The 21,517-nt window shown below is 40.2% G+C and overlaps 1 protein-coding gene across 2 annotated transcripts; it reads left to right on the top strand.

The window, feature by feature from the left end:
- Nucleotides 1-2,959: 2,959 nt before the first annotated feature.
- Nucleotides 2,960-21,374, top strand: LOC106929450 (transmembrane protein 198-like). 2 transcript variants are annotated; one of them, XM_015006407.2, is made up of 5 exons: nucleotides 2,960-3,366; nucleotides 15,963-16,196; nucleotides 16,336-16,911; nucleotides 18,980-19,128; nucleotides 19,307-21,374. In XM_015006407.2, exons 2-5 carry the CDS (start codon nucleotides 16,043-16,045, stop codon nucleotides 19,454-19,456), a joined length of 1,029 nt encoding a protein of 342 aa, XP_014861893.1. In that variant the 5' UTR covers nucleotides 2,960-3,366; nucleotides 15,963-16,042; the 3' UTR covers nucleotides 19,457-21,374. The 2 variants fall into 2 exon arrangements, with proteins under 2 accessions (XP_014861893.1, XP_014861894.1); XM_015006408.2 differs by having other exon boundaries at nucleotides 18,980-19,057.
- Nucleotides 21,375-21,517: the final 143 nt, after the last annotated feature.

Here is a 21,517-nt window from a genome sequence, read left to right on the forward strand (position 1 = left end):
CGTTCTGTATTGGGAAGGTTTCAGAGTTTAATAAATGTGGTGACTCGTCCTGTGTGAACAGAAATGCTGCAAGCTGGATTTTCCACATGAAAAAGAGAAAAAAAAGGCTTTCAAAGGTTGTAAAGTCCAACTTCTAGTGAATAGATTTATAGATTAGGTGAGTTCTGAGGGCAATTAGTTGCACTGGATTCAATTTAGGGGCAAAATGTTAAAGATGGATGAAAAGATGCATACCGTACTCATCAGATTATTTACTGGAAAAACAATTATTGTAACTAAGAAAAAGTGAAAAGTTTTCAGGGAAAAGGAGGGCAGTACAAACTAAATGTTTTATTTTGTTTTTTTATTTTTGAGCAATTTTAGACCATTAGCCTTACAGAAGTCCATTGAACAGCTGTTGAGAAATCAGTCATAATCTTGTTAGAGTTAAAGTGATTTTGCATTTGGGCTGTCACTCGTTATTTCAAGTCAAAGCAGAGGTTACATGAACTAGGCCGTTAGAGACGCCTCCGATTATTCGTCACACTGCCTCAGGGAAACGTTCCAGGTAGGGAATTTATTACTAAATAATAATTTGCCTTCTCCAGAATAGGAATGGTAATTTCCCTTTGCTCTCTTGGATTTCGTAAAGAGTTTCATGTTGAAACACACCTTAAAGTCATGCTCACACTTTCCATGCGTCTGGTCTCTGACAGACACAGAAATCTAATTTATACTGAACTGCTTCTTAGCATGAGGAACTTATACTTCTCTTAAAAATGGAGATTAGAAAATTATACGAGAGATTAATATTTTCTTGAATACTGTAATGAGATTTTGTTTACTAATAAATCCAAAGTAAAATACAGTTAAAGGACTTTGCATATCCACTGCACTTTTAAATAACTACAAGATAATTAACTACCTACGTGAATGGTAAATACTTAATAAACTATACATTGGCAGGTATAGAGTATTGTTTAAATGATTAGAAAGGACTAAAACACACACATTGTCTTCCCAAATAGTAATTATAACTCAGCTTTTGAAAAGCCTTTTAAAGCGCCCTTGTAACTGTTTATTACTTAATCATTAGGTGTTAAAGTTATAAGGAGAAACAGCATTGCTATTTATTTATTTTATAAAAAGACACCATAAACCACTGAATACTGTCCAAAAATCATTAAGTAATGACATTGTGCAACCACGTATTTAACATTTAAGATTAGATAATATACTAACATCATGCATATGCTTAGCAAAGGAGCCACGCTGTTAGGTTTTATTCATCAGGCACCTTTATGAGGTTGTTTGTGTACTCAAACAACCACCTCCTGTGAGTCTGGCAGGCGCTGCGAAGGAAAAGTGCTTCTGCAGCCAATCCTTTCAGCTGCACTTCATTTCTGATCATGCCAGTGCAATCCGTCGGGGTCCTGTCTGCAGCTTTTTACTCCCCACACCCATCAAAATACAAGTTTTAATATAAAACATTAAAAAAATAGCATTGATTAAAATTTCCAGCTTTGAATTCCAAATCCTGTATTATTGACCCGACATGAGAATCTTATTGAGTCTGACTGAAGTGATTTTTTTATAAATGAGGCCCTTATTAAAAGAGTGCTGTTTGCCAAATGCCGTCATTTGTTCATAATGCTGTTGCGTAATGAACAAATGGGGGCGAAGCACATGGCTTTGCCCAAAAATGAAGGCTTGTGAATCATTTTAAGGACAATTAAATCCTACTAAGAGTTTAGATATTTTCAAACTTTCACTTATTGTGCCATCTAACTGATTAAATCAATGTTTTTGAAAAGCTTTAAGCTTCAAAGACACAGATAAGACCCTGATTATCCAAATTGTGTTTGGGATCTTTTTTGTCTTTGTAGTCAGATTATAGCCTGACTAATTATCACTTAATTAAGTGATAATTAAGATCACTTTCTGATCTTAATTATCAGAAAGTGTAATTGTTAAGCTACTAACCCAGCGTTATCCTCTTTTTAAATTCATCTAGTTGAAGCAAACTTTGTCATGCCATGACTTAGGGCCCCAAAGACAGTTATAACACAAGTCAGTTTAGCAAATGTTTGAGTAACACATCTGTATCACTCATCCATCCTCTCTTAAATTTTTTATTTTTTGCATAATTGTGGCCTTTATTGACAGTCGCCAGATAGGAAATGGGCAGAAAGAGAAGGGGGGAGGACATGCAGTAAAAGTCTCAAGGTTGGATATGGAACCCAAGATGGCCGTGTTGATCACTTTAACTCCGCTCTTGGCTGTACAGGCAATCGTAGTCAAGGAAGATGAATTGGGCTTCCAGCTAATAATGTGTCGAGTAGATTTGCACCTAGGTATTTCAGGTACCTAAGCTGCATTTTCTGCCGCTTATTTAAAATATGCATAAATCTGCGAATAGGCACACTTGCCGCAAATGATTTGGAGTCATATTCCACAGAAAGATCTGCGGATCGGAATCTGAATACTGAGAATGCTGAACCATTAATAGCTGGGGTTCCACTGAATATTTAACTATATCCTGGTGTAAATCCTGGATACAGAAAATCGCAAAAATGAATATTGAGAAGCTGATCTATTTATTTTTTTAGCTGTGTGAAAGGACCCCTTCAAATCAAATTCTGTTTAAGGCCCCATAAAATCCTGGGCCGCCCCTGGCTAACTTAACGCTATTTACAAGTTTAATCAGGAAACAATAGCTTGAATTAAATTAGCAGCTGATAACCCAATAAGTCCACCATTGCTTCCTTCAGATACAACAAGAGGTGAAAAGTCATTTTAGCAGCCTGCTGTTGGGGCAGCTAGCCCTGCAGGCTAAAGCCCCCTCCCAGCAGCCCCCGGCTCTCCAACGGTCCAACTGCCGAGGCTGGATGCTGGTAGGAAGGGGAGGATTACCCCGAGGCGCGGGGAGGAGGAGGAGGGAAAAAAACTTTTCTCTCTTTTGTTGTGCTATTTGTTTTAGAAAAAGGAGGAGAAAAGAAGCTGTGTTAAGATTTTTTTTCTGTTCTGCTTTCAGAGTGGCAGGTCTGGACTCCTGTTGAGTCCCAGACGGAAAGTTTAACGGTTATGAGCAGAAAGCGGCTCTGACCTTCCTCACATCTGCCGTCAGAAGAGAGAGAGAGCGAGAGAAAGGGAGGGAGAGAAAAACAGATTTGCATAAAGCAGGGAGAGGAACAAAACGATGCCGCTCGTGTTGGAGGAAGCCTCCTAGTTTGAACACAGCCTCGGGATAAAGTGAGAGAAAACCGGTTCTCCTTGGTAGCTAGCTTCCCTGTCTTTGTTTTTTTGAATGGTGGGCAGTTTTTCCTGCCTGTCGGAGCGGATTGTCAAGGAGAAGTTTCAGCTGAAGAACCGACACTCGGCTGATCGGTGAGTTGTTTTTTTTTTTTTTTTAACGCTCGCTCTTCTGAAAAGTTTAAGACGGTGTTAGGAAATCTTTGTGTTTTCAGTCAGTTAAACTTCTTTACCAGCACCTCTGTATTAACCTGGATCGGTTTTGTTTGGAAAATGTTTTATCCCGGATCTCGACTCCTTGGTGCCAAAGTCTTCAGCTGGAGATGTTTGCTACAGAACACGTAGCCAGGCTGCCTCCATGGCTGCAATAAAACGTTTCTCTTTTCAAGCACATAATTCAACTTATCCTTCAGGCTTTCAGGACAAAGACATAATGAGACAGGATAATAAAGACTGTATTCATACGCACTGAACCAGGCGTTCATACCAAAGTCCCACAGAAATGTGTCTTAATTAGTCCTGGCTTATAGATAAACGGGTCGTCTAAGAGTCCAAAAATGACAAGAAAGCTCTCAAAATCTCATTCAAATTTGTAATTTTATTTATTATTGCTAACTTAAATACAGCCAAGTTAGTGTAATTAACCAGAAGTCGTGAGCTATAGCAAGGTTTTAAAAAGTAGGCTTTTAAAACTTCTTTAAAAAAGTGTTTCTGTTAAGACGTCCATGCAAGTTCACGTTCTTTACATAAGATGTCAGTTCTTCTCTGGCAAAGAATAACAGCAAACCTCCATGTAGCCGTGCACTGCCAGTCAGCTGGCTGAAATTCTGGTATTTTCATAACAACAAATATGTCTGTTTGCAAAAAACATAACCACTTTAGTCTTGGAAACTGCTCAAGGTCGCAACTATAAATCCATGATGATACGGAGTAATATGGGCTGTAAATGCTAAGCACTGAAACAGGTGTTTTTTGCGCAGGTACACATGTCTGTACCTAACAGCTTAGGACAGTTTGTGCTGTCAAAATATATCAGTGTATTATAAGCCTGGCGGGCGACCAGGCTTTTCTTGTGCCCCCACCAGGCTAAGCATTGCTTATTTTTTAAAGTCTTTTTAAAATGTTTGCATTTTTTAAGATTTTATAGTTGGTGTTCAGGTATTTCTCTTCCAATCTTTCAATATTACATAATAATCAAGTGATATTTTCATATTTCCTGTCAACTTTAAGCATTTTTTAACTCAAAAACACGACGGGCTGACTGCTCTAGCACCCAACCACCGGGCTTAGCAAGTTTTCTGGGGGAAATCTTGTATACTAAGGTTTTTAAAAGTTGTTTTCTTAAAACTTTCAGTGGGGTTTAAGGATATTTCAATGAGATGTCAGTGAAAATACCAGAGACTTGAGCTTTCTACAATTAATTAAAGGTAAGCTTTTTACCTTGAATTTTACCTTTAACTTTAGAGGTTTAAACCTCAAAAGCTTGTTATGCCCTCACAACGACTTAAAGCCCTTTCAACGAGAGTCACAACTAGGCACCATCCTAAACCTACCGCTGCACACTGCCTGTCAGCTGGCTAAATGAAGGCTGCTACTTTTCATTTTCTTGCTTAAAGATTAGTTCCTGTCTTTTGAACAAAAATATGTGCATTTTTGCTGAGAAACACACAAACAGTGACAACTTGGAAGCTACAGGAGTTCCCTCATTATCCTTACTTAGGCAAATCATTTGAGGACTAAGACGTGATGACCCAGAGTAATAAAGGCTGTATTCATAACCACTGAATCAGGCGTTAATATCAGGGTTTCACAGAACTATATGCTAATTAGTCCCGGCTTGTTATGCAGAGCATGTGAGAGTCCGACGGTGAATTTCGTTTTTCTCTGAAGTCGGAGCTCGGATGTGAAAATGACGGCGAGCTGGTTCAGGTTTCCAGCTGAAAACAATGTGGTTAAACAGTAAAAGTTCATGCTCACAAATCAATATTTTACAGCATTACTTGTGCCACTTGTTCAATGAGAAGCAAACAGAAGTGCTAAATGCAAAAGAGTGTACTAACAGCTTTCCCTCCATTAGCTATGCACAGCGATAATGTTGGGTTCTAAACTCTGGGCTGCTTGAGGAGCTTTGACTTTTCTAGGCAGAAAATCGACTTCTGGTTGGGTGCTATTACTGTATTTTGGACTTGAAATACTGAAAAACAAAGAGGACACACCACAAGGAAGATTGTTCAGCTTTTACTAAAGACTTGAGTTAATTTTGTTAAGTTAAACTTTAACATAATCTACTTCTTTTTTTTAAAATCTGTGTTTCAATGATGATGCTAATGAAATGCTGTGAAGATGCTGACGTTAGCAGAATCTTCTCTGACTGAATCGTCTATTCCCCTCCACCACTTGTTGCTGTTCATATGCTTGTTTTCTTGCTTACAAGAAATACAAAACCCACCTTTCTGAAAAATATATATATATTTCTGGTTGTAGAAAACATGAACAGCTATGATTTGGACACTAAAGGAGGGCCACCCGTTAGTTTTATAAAACTAAAGAAAGCCATTCTTCTAAAAAGTACAAGCTAGCTTTGTATAGAAACCACAAAACTGTGAAATCTTTGCTCAGAGGTATCATCCTGAGAGAATCTTATCCTCCGGGCCATGCCTAGTATGAGATATCTTCCACCCTCCTTTGTGAAACATTTATATAATGTCTACTTATGAGCCCTGTTGCTCCCAGAAAGCCCTGCCCTTTGGTTTTACTGTGTGATCAGACTTGGGATTGCCTTTTGGTTTGGGACTCTGATGACAGCCTTCAGGCGCTCTCTTTATTGGGGTGCCTACAGTCTGTACTTACAGCCACTCGGTGCAGAGCAGAGCTGCTCCAAAAGCCTGCACCAGATGGTTTAATCCCTGTGAAAACCCAAAGAGGAAACTCTTCCTAGCTCTGGGGGGAAAATAAGGGTAGGCAGGAAAAGAGGCACAGAGAGCCAGAGGCTGATCAAAGTTGGACTGCTTTTCACTCTGTCCTTATTGTTTCGATTATGATTCCACCCTGTCTGTAGTATGGAGCGGCTGTAGCAGAGGTAGTCTGCCTGGGAGAGCTGAAATGCCGAACAACACAAGTTTGTGTTGGAGATGGAGGAGTCTGGTGACTCCTTCCTGCAAGAAAACCCTCATTGTCCAAACGGTAGCCACAACGAAAGTGGTTGCAGTAACTCTGAAACATCCTACTATGGACTACTTATGGCGCTTTAAACATAGCTCAGATGACAGGGTGCCTGGCTGACTAGGAAAATAAAGGCCATGGATGATATTCTAGGTTTGTGAGATTGCTGTAGGAGGTTCAGTGACCGCAGAGTGGAATTTAACAAAGAGAGCTAAAAGGCTGCGCTAAATGACAGAGCTGCAGCTGACATATATGGCCACTACTCTGGAGGTCTGAAACACAGCTCTGTTTTTATCTGACTCTTCATTTAAATCACATCTTTGTATGTAAAACACTGACCTGTTGGGCTCTTGCACAATAACCCCATCTACATGGAAGAAAGTAAAAAAACCATAAATCTAGATAAGTTGAGCAAAATTTCAGCAAAGAATACACACATGCTATAGCCAAAATGTTTACGGTACCTTTAATTTCTCTATACTTTAGCAACAGTTATTTAGTATTTACACATAAATTGAGTACAAAAATGCACAATACAGTCTGATTGTTTTTATTTAAACAGAAATGCAAGAATCCTTTTGCAATTTCTTGTTTAGGAAAACAAGAAATTAGGATCTTATTCTTGTTCTTGAATATTACCCTTAGGGTTAGAGTGTAGTGTGACCCCATATTTACGATTGTCAGCATGAACATGTCCTCACAACTCTTCCCGAGCTTTACCACGTGTGTCACGAACATCTATATCAGCAAAGGCCATTTAAGATATTGAAACTCAGTACCACTGGCAAAATATATCTTTGAAAAAGCAATGGCACAGGAAATGCTCTAAAACATCAAATATTCATTTGGATTTGAGATATTATTATTACCCACATAAAAACAGCAATTATTGTTCAATATATTGTTCAGCTTTACTTTCCACTGCCTCTAAAACAGTGTGTTGATTCTTATAACTTTAGTAACTACATCTACTCAGTGTATTTATTGCATTGAGTTTCATGCGTAGAACAAACAGCCATTAAATTTAGTGGTAGTTTCAAGTGCTTATTTCTCAGAACATTCAACCTTTTTGCTGTCATGCTCTTTACTTTCGTAATTAGTCAGAGTGTCTGTAACCTGCCGACTGCTTCATAAAACATGCTGCTTGTAGCTTGCCAGTTGTTGTTGCCTTTACAAGATGGAGCTCACGCCATGGATGGGAATTTTTCCCAATCTGTCTGATTTGTCTTTTTGCAACAGTGGGGAATGTAGTTCAGCCAGCTGGTCGGCAGTGACAAGCAGGGGAGGGGGTTAGAGCTGACATGACAGCCAGGACCATGCTGGTTATTTTCTTCTGCATCTTATCAGTCAGACTTTAATCATGTGCTGGAAAGTTGTAATTTTTTGTTAGAGCGTCAGTATAATTTCACACGAGACCATGAAGACATGTCGCTTGTGTGCTGAGGACAAACACGATCTCAATCAGATAACGATTATCTGACTGAAAGTCATATTTTCCACTTTAAAAGTTGACACGTAAGGTGGCTTGTTGGGAGGAACGCATAAAGAGTTGACTCAAGACTTTTCCAAAGTACTGGATAATATCTGAATGATAAAATTTCTCCGTCATCGTTTTACTGCCAGGTGGTGATGTACGTTCTAGCATCTCAGCCTGGGGCATTTCTGCATAATTTGTGGTTACTTTCAGGGTTTGCCGTCCAACTTGTACAGCAGCAGCTCACGCTATCGTACCCCTCCGTCAGGCTCTCACTAACATATGGACGTCGCCTACTGAATGCTCCTCTGCACCACAGACCTTAATAGAGAGTTATGGAACGGCCCCTCCTTACCCCACACGCTGCGCACTCCACCCATAACATTTGAATTACAGCTCTGACTTGGTGCAGCTCAATCTGCAGATGGAAGTCGCCACGTTAATGAGCGCATGCCGCGTATGACACATGAAGCATGCATCATGCAGCAACATGCTTTTTGTCCCTCTGCAGATTTAATAAGAGTGAAGAATCTGAAGCTTAGTTTTTATCCAGAGTGAAGGCAACTAATTAGAGAGCGCACTTAACAGATGTTTGGAAATCCAGAAAAGTAACATTTTTCTCTTCACATGACAGTATGTGGAAATGTTATAATTTTAAGAAATCCTAAATCCACGCTGATATGAATATTTTGCATAATGATATTTTTCTGACATGTCTGCAACTTCCAGGTACAAATTTTTTAGAAGATGCATACATGGTTTCTGGACTGGATGTACAGAGATTTCCATATAGCCTCCTTCTTGCCTGCCAGCCGTCGTGTTTTTGTACTAGAAACCACAGCAGCAGAGGCATGGTGTTTAAGGGGTTTTCCACTCATGTTTCATTTGTCTCTGGCTCTTTTAACTTCAAAAATAAACCCAACAAGTTGAGTGACTGATAGGAAAATGTAAGTGAAACTGGGCCACACGGTGTTTCATTTACTTTATTTACCTTTGTGTTGGGAGACTCAAGTGAGGAGCATGTGGGAAGTCACAATAAATATCATTGTTGCAATATTAAATGTCAGAATTTCTTTATACCATTTAGTTTACGCAGCAGGGGCTTCGCAGGTTGTCAAAGATGTTTGTCCCCGTTAAGCAAAAATGTGTCCAACCGGCTGCTAGTTTTGTAGAGTGGAAAAAGCGTGGAACATCCCTCAGAGCTGGAGACGCATCCGACACGTTTCATCGGGCGTCAGATATGGGTACGTAAAGTTTCCCCAGAATGAGCTTAGGGTTTTTCAGTATATTTAACTCAAGTGGTTTAAAAGCAGAATGTTGGATTTTAAGCCAACATTCTCTGTGCTTCTCTAGTTTCGGTGTTGTGCTATGTTCAGGAGTGTTTAGTTCTTCAGGAGCCAATAAATGAGCTGTTTTCATAAGTTTATTATTGGACATGAATTATTTCTTGACACGTTTAAGTCTTGATTAACTGCAACGGGCTCGAAAACAGAGTTTGAGTTCAGCGAAAGCGTATTTGAAATGACTGGTAAAGGTAAAAAAATAAAAAAATCAGCTGACTGTATTTGTTTAGTCAAGCTGTTTCAACAGACGTAAATCATAGTAACTGTCGCGTGCAAAATCCCGTCTCGGTTGCAGCCATGCACATTACACACTTGCAACACAATGGTTTCGCTTATAGATCAGCCTGCGGGGGCAGATTAAGAGCTTATTTTTTTATCGTGTCGTTACGCTGCTCGTTTTTCTCCTCGAGTCTCGGATCAAAGTGTTGATTTAACCGGCTGTACTTTCACCTGGTTCTCCGTTGTGAGTTTTGCTTTCCGTGCATGATGACCAAACTCGCTCTCTTCTGTTTCTGCTCCTTGTCACAAACACAGGATTAAGTTCCTGCTGAAACATGATGTTCCACTTCCTCTTTTGGTCCTGCACTTCCTGCCGTGGAGGGACAGGAAGCTCGGTATTTGATGTCTCGCTCAGAATGGCTTAGAGCAAATGCTATTGTGTGATGAGGAGCTGTGATGTTGACAACACACTGTTGCATCACTTTGTGGTCCCGCCGAGACCTTTCGGCTTTCGCACCCGTAGTTACGGTTGTCAAGACCTGGCTGGTCCCTCAGCTGGTTACTGTGTTCGACTCCTAAGGTGCCTTGATTTACAGCCACTAGTGTGTGTGTGTGTGTGTGTGTGTGCGTGCGTGCGTGCGTGCGTGCGTGCGTGCGTGTGTGTGATCCTGGGTGGATCTTTAAAGCCAGCATGCAGGACAGCGATCCGTAACACGGCAGGTTTTCCGGCCTCTCAGCTGGTCTTGGCTGTCATTTAAGTGGAGGAATTGCAGAATCCTCCCTCCCCACCACCCGCTGTGACCACACAAGACTGTGCCCTGCTCAAACACACCCAAATTAGCAACGTGGAGAACTTGAAGTCAGCTTTGGGTCTTCCCCGGCAGCTGAGCGCTGTAACCTGCTCCGCTCACAATTTAACCAGAGGGTATCTAAGGCCAGCAAAAAATATCTTCTTACAGCCCCCCTCTCTGCAGCCTGCTTTGATTTTTCCACACAGTAAAAACAAAAAAGGGAGTGGCTACTTAATTATTTGTAAGCGTTTAATATTTACTGACATTTAACATGTAAGGGTTAAATGACTCAATGACTCAAGCCAGTCATTTGACATTAAAGGCAGAAAATGTTGTTTTTATCTATTCTTCTGATATGTTTCTTTTGCCCGAGTCCGATTTCACTTTAAGGACTGGAAAATAGCGGCAAGCGACTTTTTATTGTTATTTCTGATGGCAGTGAAAAATTGATTTTGCTCGTAGTTAAAATCCTTACCGTAAAACATTTATAATAAATGGGGGGAAAAAAGAAAAGAAAAATGTTGTGTGTCTAGTCAGTTCTGAAATGATTTTGTTGAAACAAAACTAAGATCCAGTTATTTTTCCAGACAGTTTTGATATGCAGGTTCTGATGTAATTTTCTGATCACACTGCAGTAAGACTCTGTATGTGTTTCTTCATACATATAAACTCTTCATCTCAGTTCATAAATGCTCTTTCAAACAATCAGTATTTTGTTTGTTTTGCACAACTTCTGTCCTGCATTTCTGTTCTCTTATCTGTATGTAAGCTCTAATAATAGCATTAGAAGATATTAAAGGCCTGACAGTGTGTATAAACAACATTGCACACAGCATTAGATAGCTGAAATAGCTGTTCTAGTAGCTACATCTGGTATACCAACTTTATTAGATGTCTCTAAGTGCCAATCAGTAGGAAGCTAACAGAGAATATGATCTTTTGTCATTCTTATGCATTCATGACTTTTTATTCTGACTTTTTTGACTTTAATTAAGAAGATTAAACATCATACTAACAGGTTTGAAAGAAGAAGCTCAAGCAGTAATACAAGAACCAAGTTTTTGGTTGTGGAACTGGTTTTCTCTGTTGGAAATCTAAATGAAAAACGCTGACAGCAAATGTCCTGGGCTGTAGAGTATAGCTGCAAAACAATTTGTACTCACAAGTAGTCATTTCTGAGTTTCAAGTCTAAACAAGTCTCATAGATTCCCTAAAGTTGGTAATCCTGACTCGGAAAAAGTCCAAACAACCCAGAGTTCGATGTGGCTCCGTGCTAACAGGTTAAAATGTGCATTAACAAACTTGAGACCCTGTTTATCTGCACCTCTGAGAGTTTGTTTCACATTAAAGTACTGTTTTAGTCAGCATTAGCAGTGTGAAGTAGTACACTCCCATGTCGCTGTCTCAAGTTACCTCCCTTCATCACAGTGGTGTCTTATGTCAAGGCAGGCTTGGAAGTCAATGCTGCTGGGGGAGAATAGAGCCATTATGGGGCAAAACAAAGACTCTGAGGCCCATGCTGTGACCTCTAGTGGCACTGAGAGGAAACCATGCAGACTCGAAAAGGAGAGCACATAAAGATGCCGGGGAGAAGCAGGGATACTGCTACAACCCGAGTTGCTTGCTTTTTATATAGATGCTGACTATACAGATTCAATGAACTGGTAAATGGCAGCAGTGGGGGGTCCAAAGAAGAAGCAGGACTATCTAACTAAACTTTTGTGAGGCCCCGCAAAAATCACAAAACCCCCTGATGATGAATAATCGAGCCTGAGCTGCGAGAGAATATTCAGTGTAAGTTAGCTGGTCTTCTCCAAGATCCGTAGCAGAACATCATAACATCACCTTGGTTATAATTTGTATGTTTTCACTGAAAACACGTTTTATACTCCATACAAGTAAAGGACAAAAAGCCTGTTGTGCATCATCCAACAACTTTCTTGTAATCTTTATTTTGTGCTAGGCTCAGCAGCTGATCGAAAGTGGACAACATTTAGCTTGACAGTCTATCCAACGATGTAAAAAAAAATCATATTTAATTGCAGTCTGTGGACAATTTACTGATGGAAGAAGCAAAGTTTATTACCTTTTATATCTGTAACATGCAATGTAAAAAGCAACAACGGATTACAGTTTAAATCTGTGTCAAGCTGTTGTCAGTGAAAAAAAAAACAATTTTTTTTTGTTATTGTTGAGCTAATTACTGTTAGCAGTGGAAGCTAAAACATGTTCGCCCCCAGTGACTCACCTGGTTTATGCCTGTTGTTTTTGGCTGTTGGGAAGGAGGTGTTGGTATTTTTGTTTCAACCTGTCATTCACATCCAAACTTTTGTAACTTTCTGCATGCAGTAAAAGCAGCAATATAGAATCTGAGAGCAAATTAGATGTTTTCACAAGCTGGTTTAAAGGGAGTTTAAAGGGAGGTGTATGTCATACTCCAGCCACACTATTTTGTATCAGTATTTCAACTGTGTTTGAAGACATGATGCAATAGGACAATAAAACTTTTGAAGCATCTAACACACAAAAATAGATCACCCCAAAAACCAGCTATGTGTGTCATTGCTACTGAATCAGTGTAGCTGTGGTTCAAATGTGACCCAATAAAAACCTCACTACAATATCATGCTAAGCTATGAAGGTGCTTTACTCACCTCTGGATGCTGGATGCTTGAAACCAAAATTAAAACTTATATTTTCATCTACTGTGTGACTAAATTGGCTAAGAATTATCAGACCACTTGGAGGACCACATAGAACAGTGTATTTTAATTTCTCATTCTTGATTTAAAAAAATGTCAACAACTAGATATTGGCATCACATAAAAATAACATATCTGGTGGTGGCATATTAGAACACTGTGTTCCACAGCATTGTTTCCAGTAAACACATTCTATTCGTGAAAATGAGTGTATGAAAAATGAGACCCAACTTCACATCTTGACACTACAAGATGTGATATTCCTCAAGATCTTCTTTGTTTCCTAACATTTAGACCCATATAATGCCACCATACATTGCTAAAAAGGGTTCAGCTGGTTCTTCTTCTGTCTGTTATTCATAAATGTCATATTCTATCTACAGCGGCATCTAATGTTTAAAATGAGAAGTGTAGTGAGTGGGGTTGTACGAGAAGCAAAGGTAAACTTTAAAGGGATCATCGATCTTAAAAGTCAGAATAGTCTCGAGGGATCGAGTCCAAGCTGTCAGTTTCCACGAGTCTGACAACTATTTGCATCTGCACAACATGGTGACTTTTAGCATGGTGCATTCACTGATGGGGGGGAAAAGTGTAGAATTGTGAGTTTCTGATTGGTCAGGGCCCATCAAGTTGAAAACTGGAGAATCTCTAATTAGCTCTTGAAATGCAACAGGTTTGTGGGAATTTGTTAGTATCTAATGTGTTTGAATCTGTAAAAACATTTAGTATTAAATAGGATTGAGGCTCAATACGTTTGTACGTTGTATAGATTTAGCTATGTTTGATTACCAAAAAACAAAAAAAAACAAATCTAAGGTTTTAAGACTTGCGTGACACACAGGTGAGTTTCTATTCATCATCGGAAGACAGGTGGGCCGAGGTTTATTCAAATCTAAACCAGTCAGGTTCTCCATACCAGATGTCACGTTAAGTTGGACTAAACTAACATCCACCCACAAAAGGAATATATTTCACGCCAGTCAACTTTTCATTTAATTTCAGTTACATTTCACTTTTACACAAACCGTGTGCAAGTTTAAACTTGCAGGAACGTATTTCTCCTCTTAAACACGAAGCGTTAGATCTCGGCACCGCCCAAACAAGAAGGAAACAAAAAGTTGTTGTTTCGAACTCTAATCAGATTCGGGGTTGCAGAGTCTCTACTTGCAACCATGAATTCACATCTGTTATAAATTTGGAGTTTATTTTGAATTTCCTGAAATGTACATGACACACACCCTGCAGTTGTCACAAAGACTCTCTTCTTGCTTTAAGGCAACAGTCCAAACCCTCATCCTGTCAGAAAACTATTTGTTTCCTCACTGATAAAGCTCTTTAATTTGCGTCGCTTTGTTTGTCTCATATTAAAACTGTTTGGACAACAATGCGTACCATTTTAAATACGTTATATTTTCTGTTTTGGTGTTATAGGGAAAAGTTAAATTCATATAATCTGTTCCTTTTTTTTTTGAATTGCTGTAAAAGATAAATATCTCAAGAGGATAGGTGTAGAAAAACTGTGACTGAAGAAGAGAGGAAAACTTTCCGCTGCTCTCATTTTTTCCTGCTAAACTCATTCCTGGGCAGGACACGCAAATTACACGGCCTCATGTCTGCAAACATGTCAAAACAATTGTGACTCATTTTTGCTTTAAGGATAAAAAAAACAAACATATTCCTCCTTCTTAAAAACGTTGAGGTAAGGAAGAAAATGGTAGTAGGTATGACAATAAAGAAGGAAGCAGTGCGTTATTTCGCTCAAAAGACAGAACTGCTTGTTCCTGAGTGTTTGTCTGAGGTAGACAAGTTGTAATCTGATCTCAGCTGCGGTGAGCTCATACAGCAGGCCTGCCAGCAGCCTCGCAGAGAAGGAGCAGTCCACCCATACGCCTTCAGCCCTCTGCGGCTCCCCGAAGACCTGACGGCTTAAATGTCATATAATTTTTCAAGACAAATAGAGGGTGGACGGCTCCTGAAACAGAAATTCTCAGAAGAAAAGCAAAAGTTCTAGAAAATGTTTTAAAGCGGAAGAGAAATATGAATATTGTGCTTGTGGGCGTTCAAGTTTTAACCCAACGAGGGGCGATGTGTTTTAAATTGACGACACAGTTGATTTTTATTTTTTTAAATATGAATAACCGATTGAAAACAGAGAAGAAGAAAAAAATGACAGAGCTGGAAACGGGGTGGAGACATTTTTCACTGAAAAGCCAACGTTACAGCTCATTTGCCACTTCATTCAATCAATCTGAGAACTCTTAGTTCACGACTAGAGCGCTTCACAGGACACTGCAGAGTCAGCAGATGGACGTTGGTGGTTATGATGGCAGCTGTGCCTACAGACCAGTTTGGAAAACGACCTTATAGACTAGAAGAACCGGTACACTTCCTTTGCCTAATAAGCAGCTTGTGAATGCTGAATGCGTTACTTTACCAGCGTAAACTTCAGCGCTTTTCAATGGGACTACGTGATATAGACCAGCAGACAGATACGTGCCGCAAACTCAGGTGAAAACTAAATTTAGTTTTCTTTCCTTTTCGTAAAAACACAGTACTTACCCCTGAAGACAGTATCCCCACAGCGAGACATGGTAGTGGTAGAATCATGCTGTGGGGATGTTTGTCTTAAAGACCAAACCTCATTGGAGTTAATGGAAAGATGAATGGTGGTAAATGCAGGATCGTTCTTGGAAAAAAAGAAAGAAACACAAAACTCTTCAGGGATTCACCTTAGCAACCTCGATAGAGACACAATTATGACGAGCTAAAAGTGTCATTCAAGCTAAATGTTGAACATTTTCTAACAAAAAGTAGGCAAATATCTCAGCTTTTGGATTCATAAAACTGGTTGACAATTTTCCCCAAAACACCTTCAGCTGTAACTGCAGCAGAAGCTAGTTCCCTGAAGAAACGTACTGTCTAAGAGGGAGGAATGCTAATGCACACAATGCTTGAAATCTTTTCCCCTCCACTTCAGTTAATGTGATACTTTGCGAGGTGATTTTAGGTTTGCCCTAATATTTTTTCTTTTCTCCTACAGTCACGACTCTTGTACAGATGGACCTTAGATAACAGCAGCTGCAGGTCGGCATTAATCCTGAAGTCCATTGTCCAACCAAAATGGCTGATCCCACTGGGCTGAGCCCCGAGGGCGGGGGGGCAGGTGTGGCCGAGGTCAACTCCTGCAGTTTGGAAATTGAGCGAAAATATGACATCATCCCTACCATCATCTGCTCCATGTGTTGCCTTTTTGGTATCATCTACTGTTTCTTTGGTGAGGACCGCTTTGTTTTTTCTTTGTTTTTTGTTTCCCCATAGTTCATGGCATATTTAAAGTTATATCTTTGGATTACTGTTAGTTGCTCTGTTCATTTCCTGTCTTTTTTTGTGTGTGTGTGTGTTTCCTGCTTTAGGTTACCGCTGTTTCAAGGCCGTCATGTTCCTGTCCGGTCTCATGTTCGGCTCGGTCATCATCTTCCTGCTGTGCCACAAGGAGCACATTCTGGACACTCAGCTGAGCGTGGAGGCCAGCGCAGGCATCGGCCTCGGGATCGGCCTGCTGTGCGGCCTGGTCACCATGCTGGTGCGAAGCGTCGGCCTCTTCATGACCGGCCTGCTGCTGGGACTCCTGCTGGCTCTGGCCGGCCTGCTGGTCACTCACCAGTTCTACACGCCCACCACGCTCTGGGTGCCTCTGGGCACGCTGCTGGGCACCGGCATGCTGTTCGCCGTGCTGACGCTGCAGTGGCAGAAGGCCTTCACCATGCTCTCCACGGCCGTGTTCGGAGCCGCCATCATGACCGTGTGCGCTGATTACTTTGTGGAGATGCTGGCTCTCGCCAATCACGTGTATGACTGCTTGCGCCTCACGCCCGGGCCGGCGCTGTGCTGGTACAGCTGGGTCATTCTGGGCATCTGGCCCGCCCTCAGCCTCATAGGAGTACTGATCCAGTGGAAGATGACGGGTGACAGCTTCTCACACACCGAGGGTAAGGAAAACATACGGTTTGGCTTAGGAAGTGTAACATTATCACAGCTCTTCTGTTTTAACTTGACATGGTACATTTATGTGTTAACCCTATCCACTTTGTCGCTATATTTACCGATTTTTCAGACTCCACTAGTATTTTATTTATTTTTTAAATCAACTGGTGATAAATTTAGCGGTTGTTTTTCTGGGTTGTTAGAGATTTTATGGCGACATCTTAGCTTCCTCTGCAGTCAGTCTGACAGTCGTCCATTCCCACCTTCACCAATAAGTCAGAGCAGAGGAGAGCCATTCCACTCCATGTCCATGTTGCACATAAATCACACCTTTGCAAAGCTGAGGCACTGATCGCCATGGCAACGCTCATCATTCGAACTACTCACTGTCCACCGAGCGGGACCGTGCGTCTGAGTTAGATGGTTTTATAGAAAGTCGTACCGAGCTGTACCGCCACAACCAGCGAGACGGTTTTAGGTCAAAATGTCGCATAACTGAAAAAATGAACATGAAAATGTCAACATTTGCAAAGAAACGAAAGATAGGACTCAAAATAACCTATTTAAGTAGATTTTATCAACAAAAATAGTTGATTTGGGGTTAGTTACACTTTAAGTGTTCATCTTCTGATTGAACAAGAAACATTTAATTTGTAGAAAGCTGAATCCAGTAAACCGAGAGCTGAGGCGAAAGGCAAAGCTCTCTCTTCACCAAGATGGAAACGAGGCAAATGGCAAAACATAAAGACCACTCACTCTCTGAACTGAATTTCTGATTCAAAAAACTAATCTTAGGGAATTCCTTGCTCTCTTTAGTAAGTGTAGCACAATAAAATTTTAGAACAATCTTCTAAATATTTTCTCCAGCCTTCCTGCCACGATCAGGTCATTCATTCATTATTTTTGTCTGAAACAGGCGGGATCTATAAACAAAAGTTTTTATTTCTCGAAAACATCAACAAAATAATTACGCACATGGTCAGCACCTTGTATTATGTCTCCGTCCGTATTCCCCAGAGCATGCAGATCCAAGTCTTAACTCTGGGTTGTTAAAAAGGTTTCAAAATTCAGCGTTTTCCACTGAAGACAAAGATTGAAAGCTTACAAGCATAAAACGGAGCTGTTTTTGTTATTTTACAGGAAGCCTTCGTGTTATCTGTTATCTTGCTCTCTCTCGAACCGAACCACACAGAAATGTGGAGATATCATTGACAACAGTTTTCTTTGTAACTGCTTCTTTTTTCTCTGCGCTTCCTCTAGCTTCACTTAAGCAACTCACAGATCCTGGAAATAGCTTATTAGTCTTCTTCACACTGTTACAGCATCTGCACAGAAGAGGGTTGGTCTTAATACAGACTGGTAACACTCAGCGCAGTGAGTTCACTGACTGGTTTGTGGTCGGCTGGTCAGAGGTCGAGACGGATCAGGCCGAAAATGAGATGATTTTGAAAACGTAGCAGCTGGAGAAGTGCGCAGTAAAGCATCACAGAGGGTGAAAGTCAAGTTTTAGAGAAGTGAAGGATTTCCAGATCATGTTGTTTTTGGTGCAGTTGAACGCTTGAGTTTGTCTACATTGTTACTAGATAGATTTCCAATAAAACAAACAAACAAAAAAGAAAATCTGTTATATTCTTTCATGAAACATTTTAAAGTCACATTTTTCACACTTGACAACTTGCAGAAATTTTTCCAGTTGACACTTTTTAGATGTTGCTAAAAACCTCAAACAGAAATATTTTGATGACACAAAACTCCTTTCTGCTAAACTCACGAGCTCTCTTTGCACTAGAAACCCTGAGATTAAAACTCATTTAATGTCCAAGTAAAGAACAAGACTTATTGTCTTAACAAGATACTGAAGGACCTCTAAAGAATAAGCTAATTTCAGGCCAGAGCAAAAAAAAAAAAACAAAAAAAAAAACGTCAGAAATCTGAATTGTTCCTTTAAAATGCTGCGTGTTTGCTTAAACCTAGACGGTTTGCTGAAAGCATTCGTGACTGATGTTTCGGTCAGCGTTTCACAGACACGATCGGTTTCCAAAGGCCGGTTTCAAATTGCCCTTCCTCTTGCAGTTGTCATCAGCCGGAGACAGAAGCGGGTTCAGCTGATGCGGATTCGAGAGAAGGACGCCAAGAAGCGACAGCAGGCAGGTGGGCAGGAAGGCACATACCGCCGTAAAGCCACCCCAGTGAAACGTTACGCTGGGGATCTACTGGCACCGGTCAGTGTCTCCCAACAAGGCGTGTGCTGTAGTGACTTCTTTTTTTTCTTATTTGTTTAAATACGAGCAAACGTCTTTATGAGTGGGTAATGTTTTCTGCCTTACTTCTCCTCCATAACTCATCTCTCTCTCTCTCTCTCTCTCTCTCTCTCTCTGTGTTTGCCGTTCGTCTTCTCAGAGCTACCTGCAAAGTCTGCGAGATCGGCAGATGGGAACAGGTACTTCCCTTAGCAGCCTCGGCACCACCAACCCGACCATGGTCGACATGGACTGCGAGACCGGATCCATGGTTCCCCTCACGGCCACGACTCCGGTCGTCAGGGTCTGACCCAACGCAGAGCAAAACGGCAGGACTTCCTGCTTCCTGGTGGGAGGTGCCTTCATCAGGAGACTCCTTCGGTCAGGGGGTCTTCCTCACGCAGAGCAGCACATGCCAACTGCTCTAGTGTCTCTAATTGCTGTGAAGTAGATCTGGTAGCGAGGATGTGTTTTTTTTTGTGTGTGTGTTTTTGTTTGTTTGTTTTGCGGTGAGTCCTGTGTGTCAAACAGAATGCCACTGAGGGATAACAAGCATCAAACTCTGTTTTGATGGCGTTTAAACCACTATGACCACTGTGTTTCTCGGAGAAACAGTATCCAGTCGAAACTAACAGAAAAAGGTCTCCCATTTCCACTTATTGTGTATTTGATACACGGCAACAACTGGAAGCCTCAGAAACAGACGTGTCTCTGCATTTAGTGTACTGTACTTCAGAAGTTAGCCATTACCATGAAGAGTTTTTAGTATTACGTGTCTCACATGCTAGTTGGGTGGTTGTAGGAGTCGATGAAGTAATGCGTTTGATTTTATGTACTTCTTTTTTTTTTTTTTTTTTTTCATTTTTAGAGATGCACCAATCTTTTGTTTTTCTGCTGATTTTCAAAACGTCTTTGCGGTCTGAGCAGATTTAGTGTCTTAGTTTCTGTAAAACATGTACTGCAGGTTCCTCAGCAGATGTTCCACTTTTGCATTTAATATAACATAAACAGCAAAAACATCCCCATTTATTCATCACAGCGCTTTCCCTAATATTTATCTGAACTATTCTGAACTCCTTTATCTGATGTTCAGTGAAAAACACATCAAGGTACCTGCTGTTGGTTTTGTTTAACTTACAGCATCAAAATGTAAATATGTTCAGTTTTTTTCCATTTAACTTGCAAAAAAAAAAACTGCATTTCTCAGCAAAAAGTGGTGAATTAATGGGGATTGGTCGGCACCTTAAACGGTAAATATTTACCAGCCAGAAAAGAGATTTTACTGGAAAAAATTATCTTTTCATGGTGGTATTTCTTTATCCATTTATAAAATTGTAAAAAAAAAAAAAAAAATGCCTCAGTATTTGAGCTGATCAAAAATTTTATTTTGATCTCTAGCTGATTTCTTATACATTTAAATCACATTTAGACATTATGCAAAAAGTTGGTATAAAAAATATTTTGTTGGAAACATTGGACCTTTCCTACGTTCGCATTCTCATTTTAACATTTTACTGAAATATTAGAAAACACTGATCCACAAAGTTTGGAGAAGATTAAGTCACATTTTACACATCAGAATGTAACTAATGTTCTGTTTTATCTTCATATGCACCAGTGCATTAGCATTAAATTACTGCATAGACAGTGTTTTCAATCCAAGAAGGGCTATTCACTGAAAAATGAGTGAAATGGTTTGATTGTTCAGAATTACTGATCAGAGCTCGGTGAGGGAAAATTAGCTCGTTTCTGATCTCTGGCCAATTGATTGGTGCGTCTCTATTTGTTTTCTGTGTGAATAAACAGTGAGATGCGATGTGAGTTCATGGCATCTGACGATGTAAAGTAGGAAAAACTGCAGAAAAACTGTTCTCCAAAGTTCTCTCTGCTGGAGCCTCCAGGATCTGTTTTAGATCTACACTTAGATCTGTTTTAATTTTTTTTTTTTTTACTTCATAGCTTTGGTCAGAACACAGTCAGTAAAAGATGTATGCTAATGTTTATAAACGTAATTTATGTGATAATCTAGTACCTGGTAGTGTTTTTTAGAAAAAGGACAAAACTGCATGTTTGAGGTTTTTGTTGTTGCCTTTTTTTATTGTAGGTTGTGTTTAAAGATTTAATGTTTCATTTGTTGTTTTTCAAAAACAGCACACTTGTTGCCTGAATGTGTAAATACTTGTTAATAGTTTTCACAGATTTTAATAAAAAACAGTTTTAACTCAGAATTTGGCTCAGATGTGCCGCACTGTTTGTCTCCTCTGGTTCTTAGCAACTCCAGCAGCATTACTCACTGGATTTTTCATCCACAATAAAGAGGTCATGGGGAGGATTTCCTACCCTCTGATTGGTTGGAGTTGCCATGGCGCCT

This window comes from Poecilia mexicana, unplaced genomic scaffold, assembly GCF_051168715.1.
Source record: "Poecilia mexicana isolate PSO_F unplaced genomic scaffold, ASM5116871v1 scaffold_5, whole genome shotgun sequence".
In the NCBI taxonomy this organism is placed as follows: Eukaryota; Metazoa; Chordata; class Actinopteri; order Cyprinodontiformes; family Poeciliidae; genus Poecilia; species Poecilia mexicana.

What these genes read in the sequence shown, in the direction of transcription:
- LOC106929450 (XM_015006407.2), top strand. Translation starts at nt 16,043, where the DNA reads ATGGCTGATCCCACTGGGCTGAGCCCCGAGGGCGGGGGGGCAGGTGTG. An exon ending in TATCATCTACTGTTTCTTTG is followed by an intron (nt 16,197 to 16,335) that starts GTGAGGACCGCT and finishes TTCCTGCTTTAG; the next exon opens with GTTACCGCTGTTTCAAGGCC. An exon ending in CAGCTTCTCACACACCGAGG is followed by an intron (nt 16,912 to 18,979) that starts GTAAGGAAAACA and finishes TTCCTCTTGCAG; the next exon opens with TTGTCATCAGCCGGAGACAG.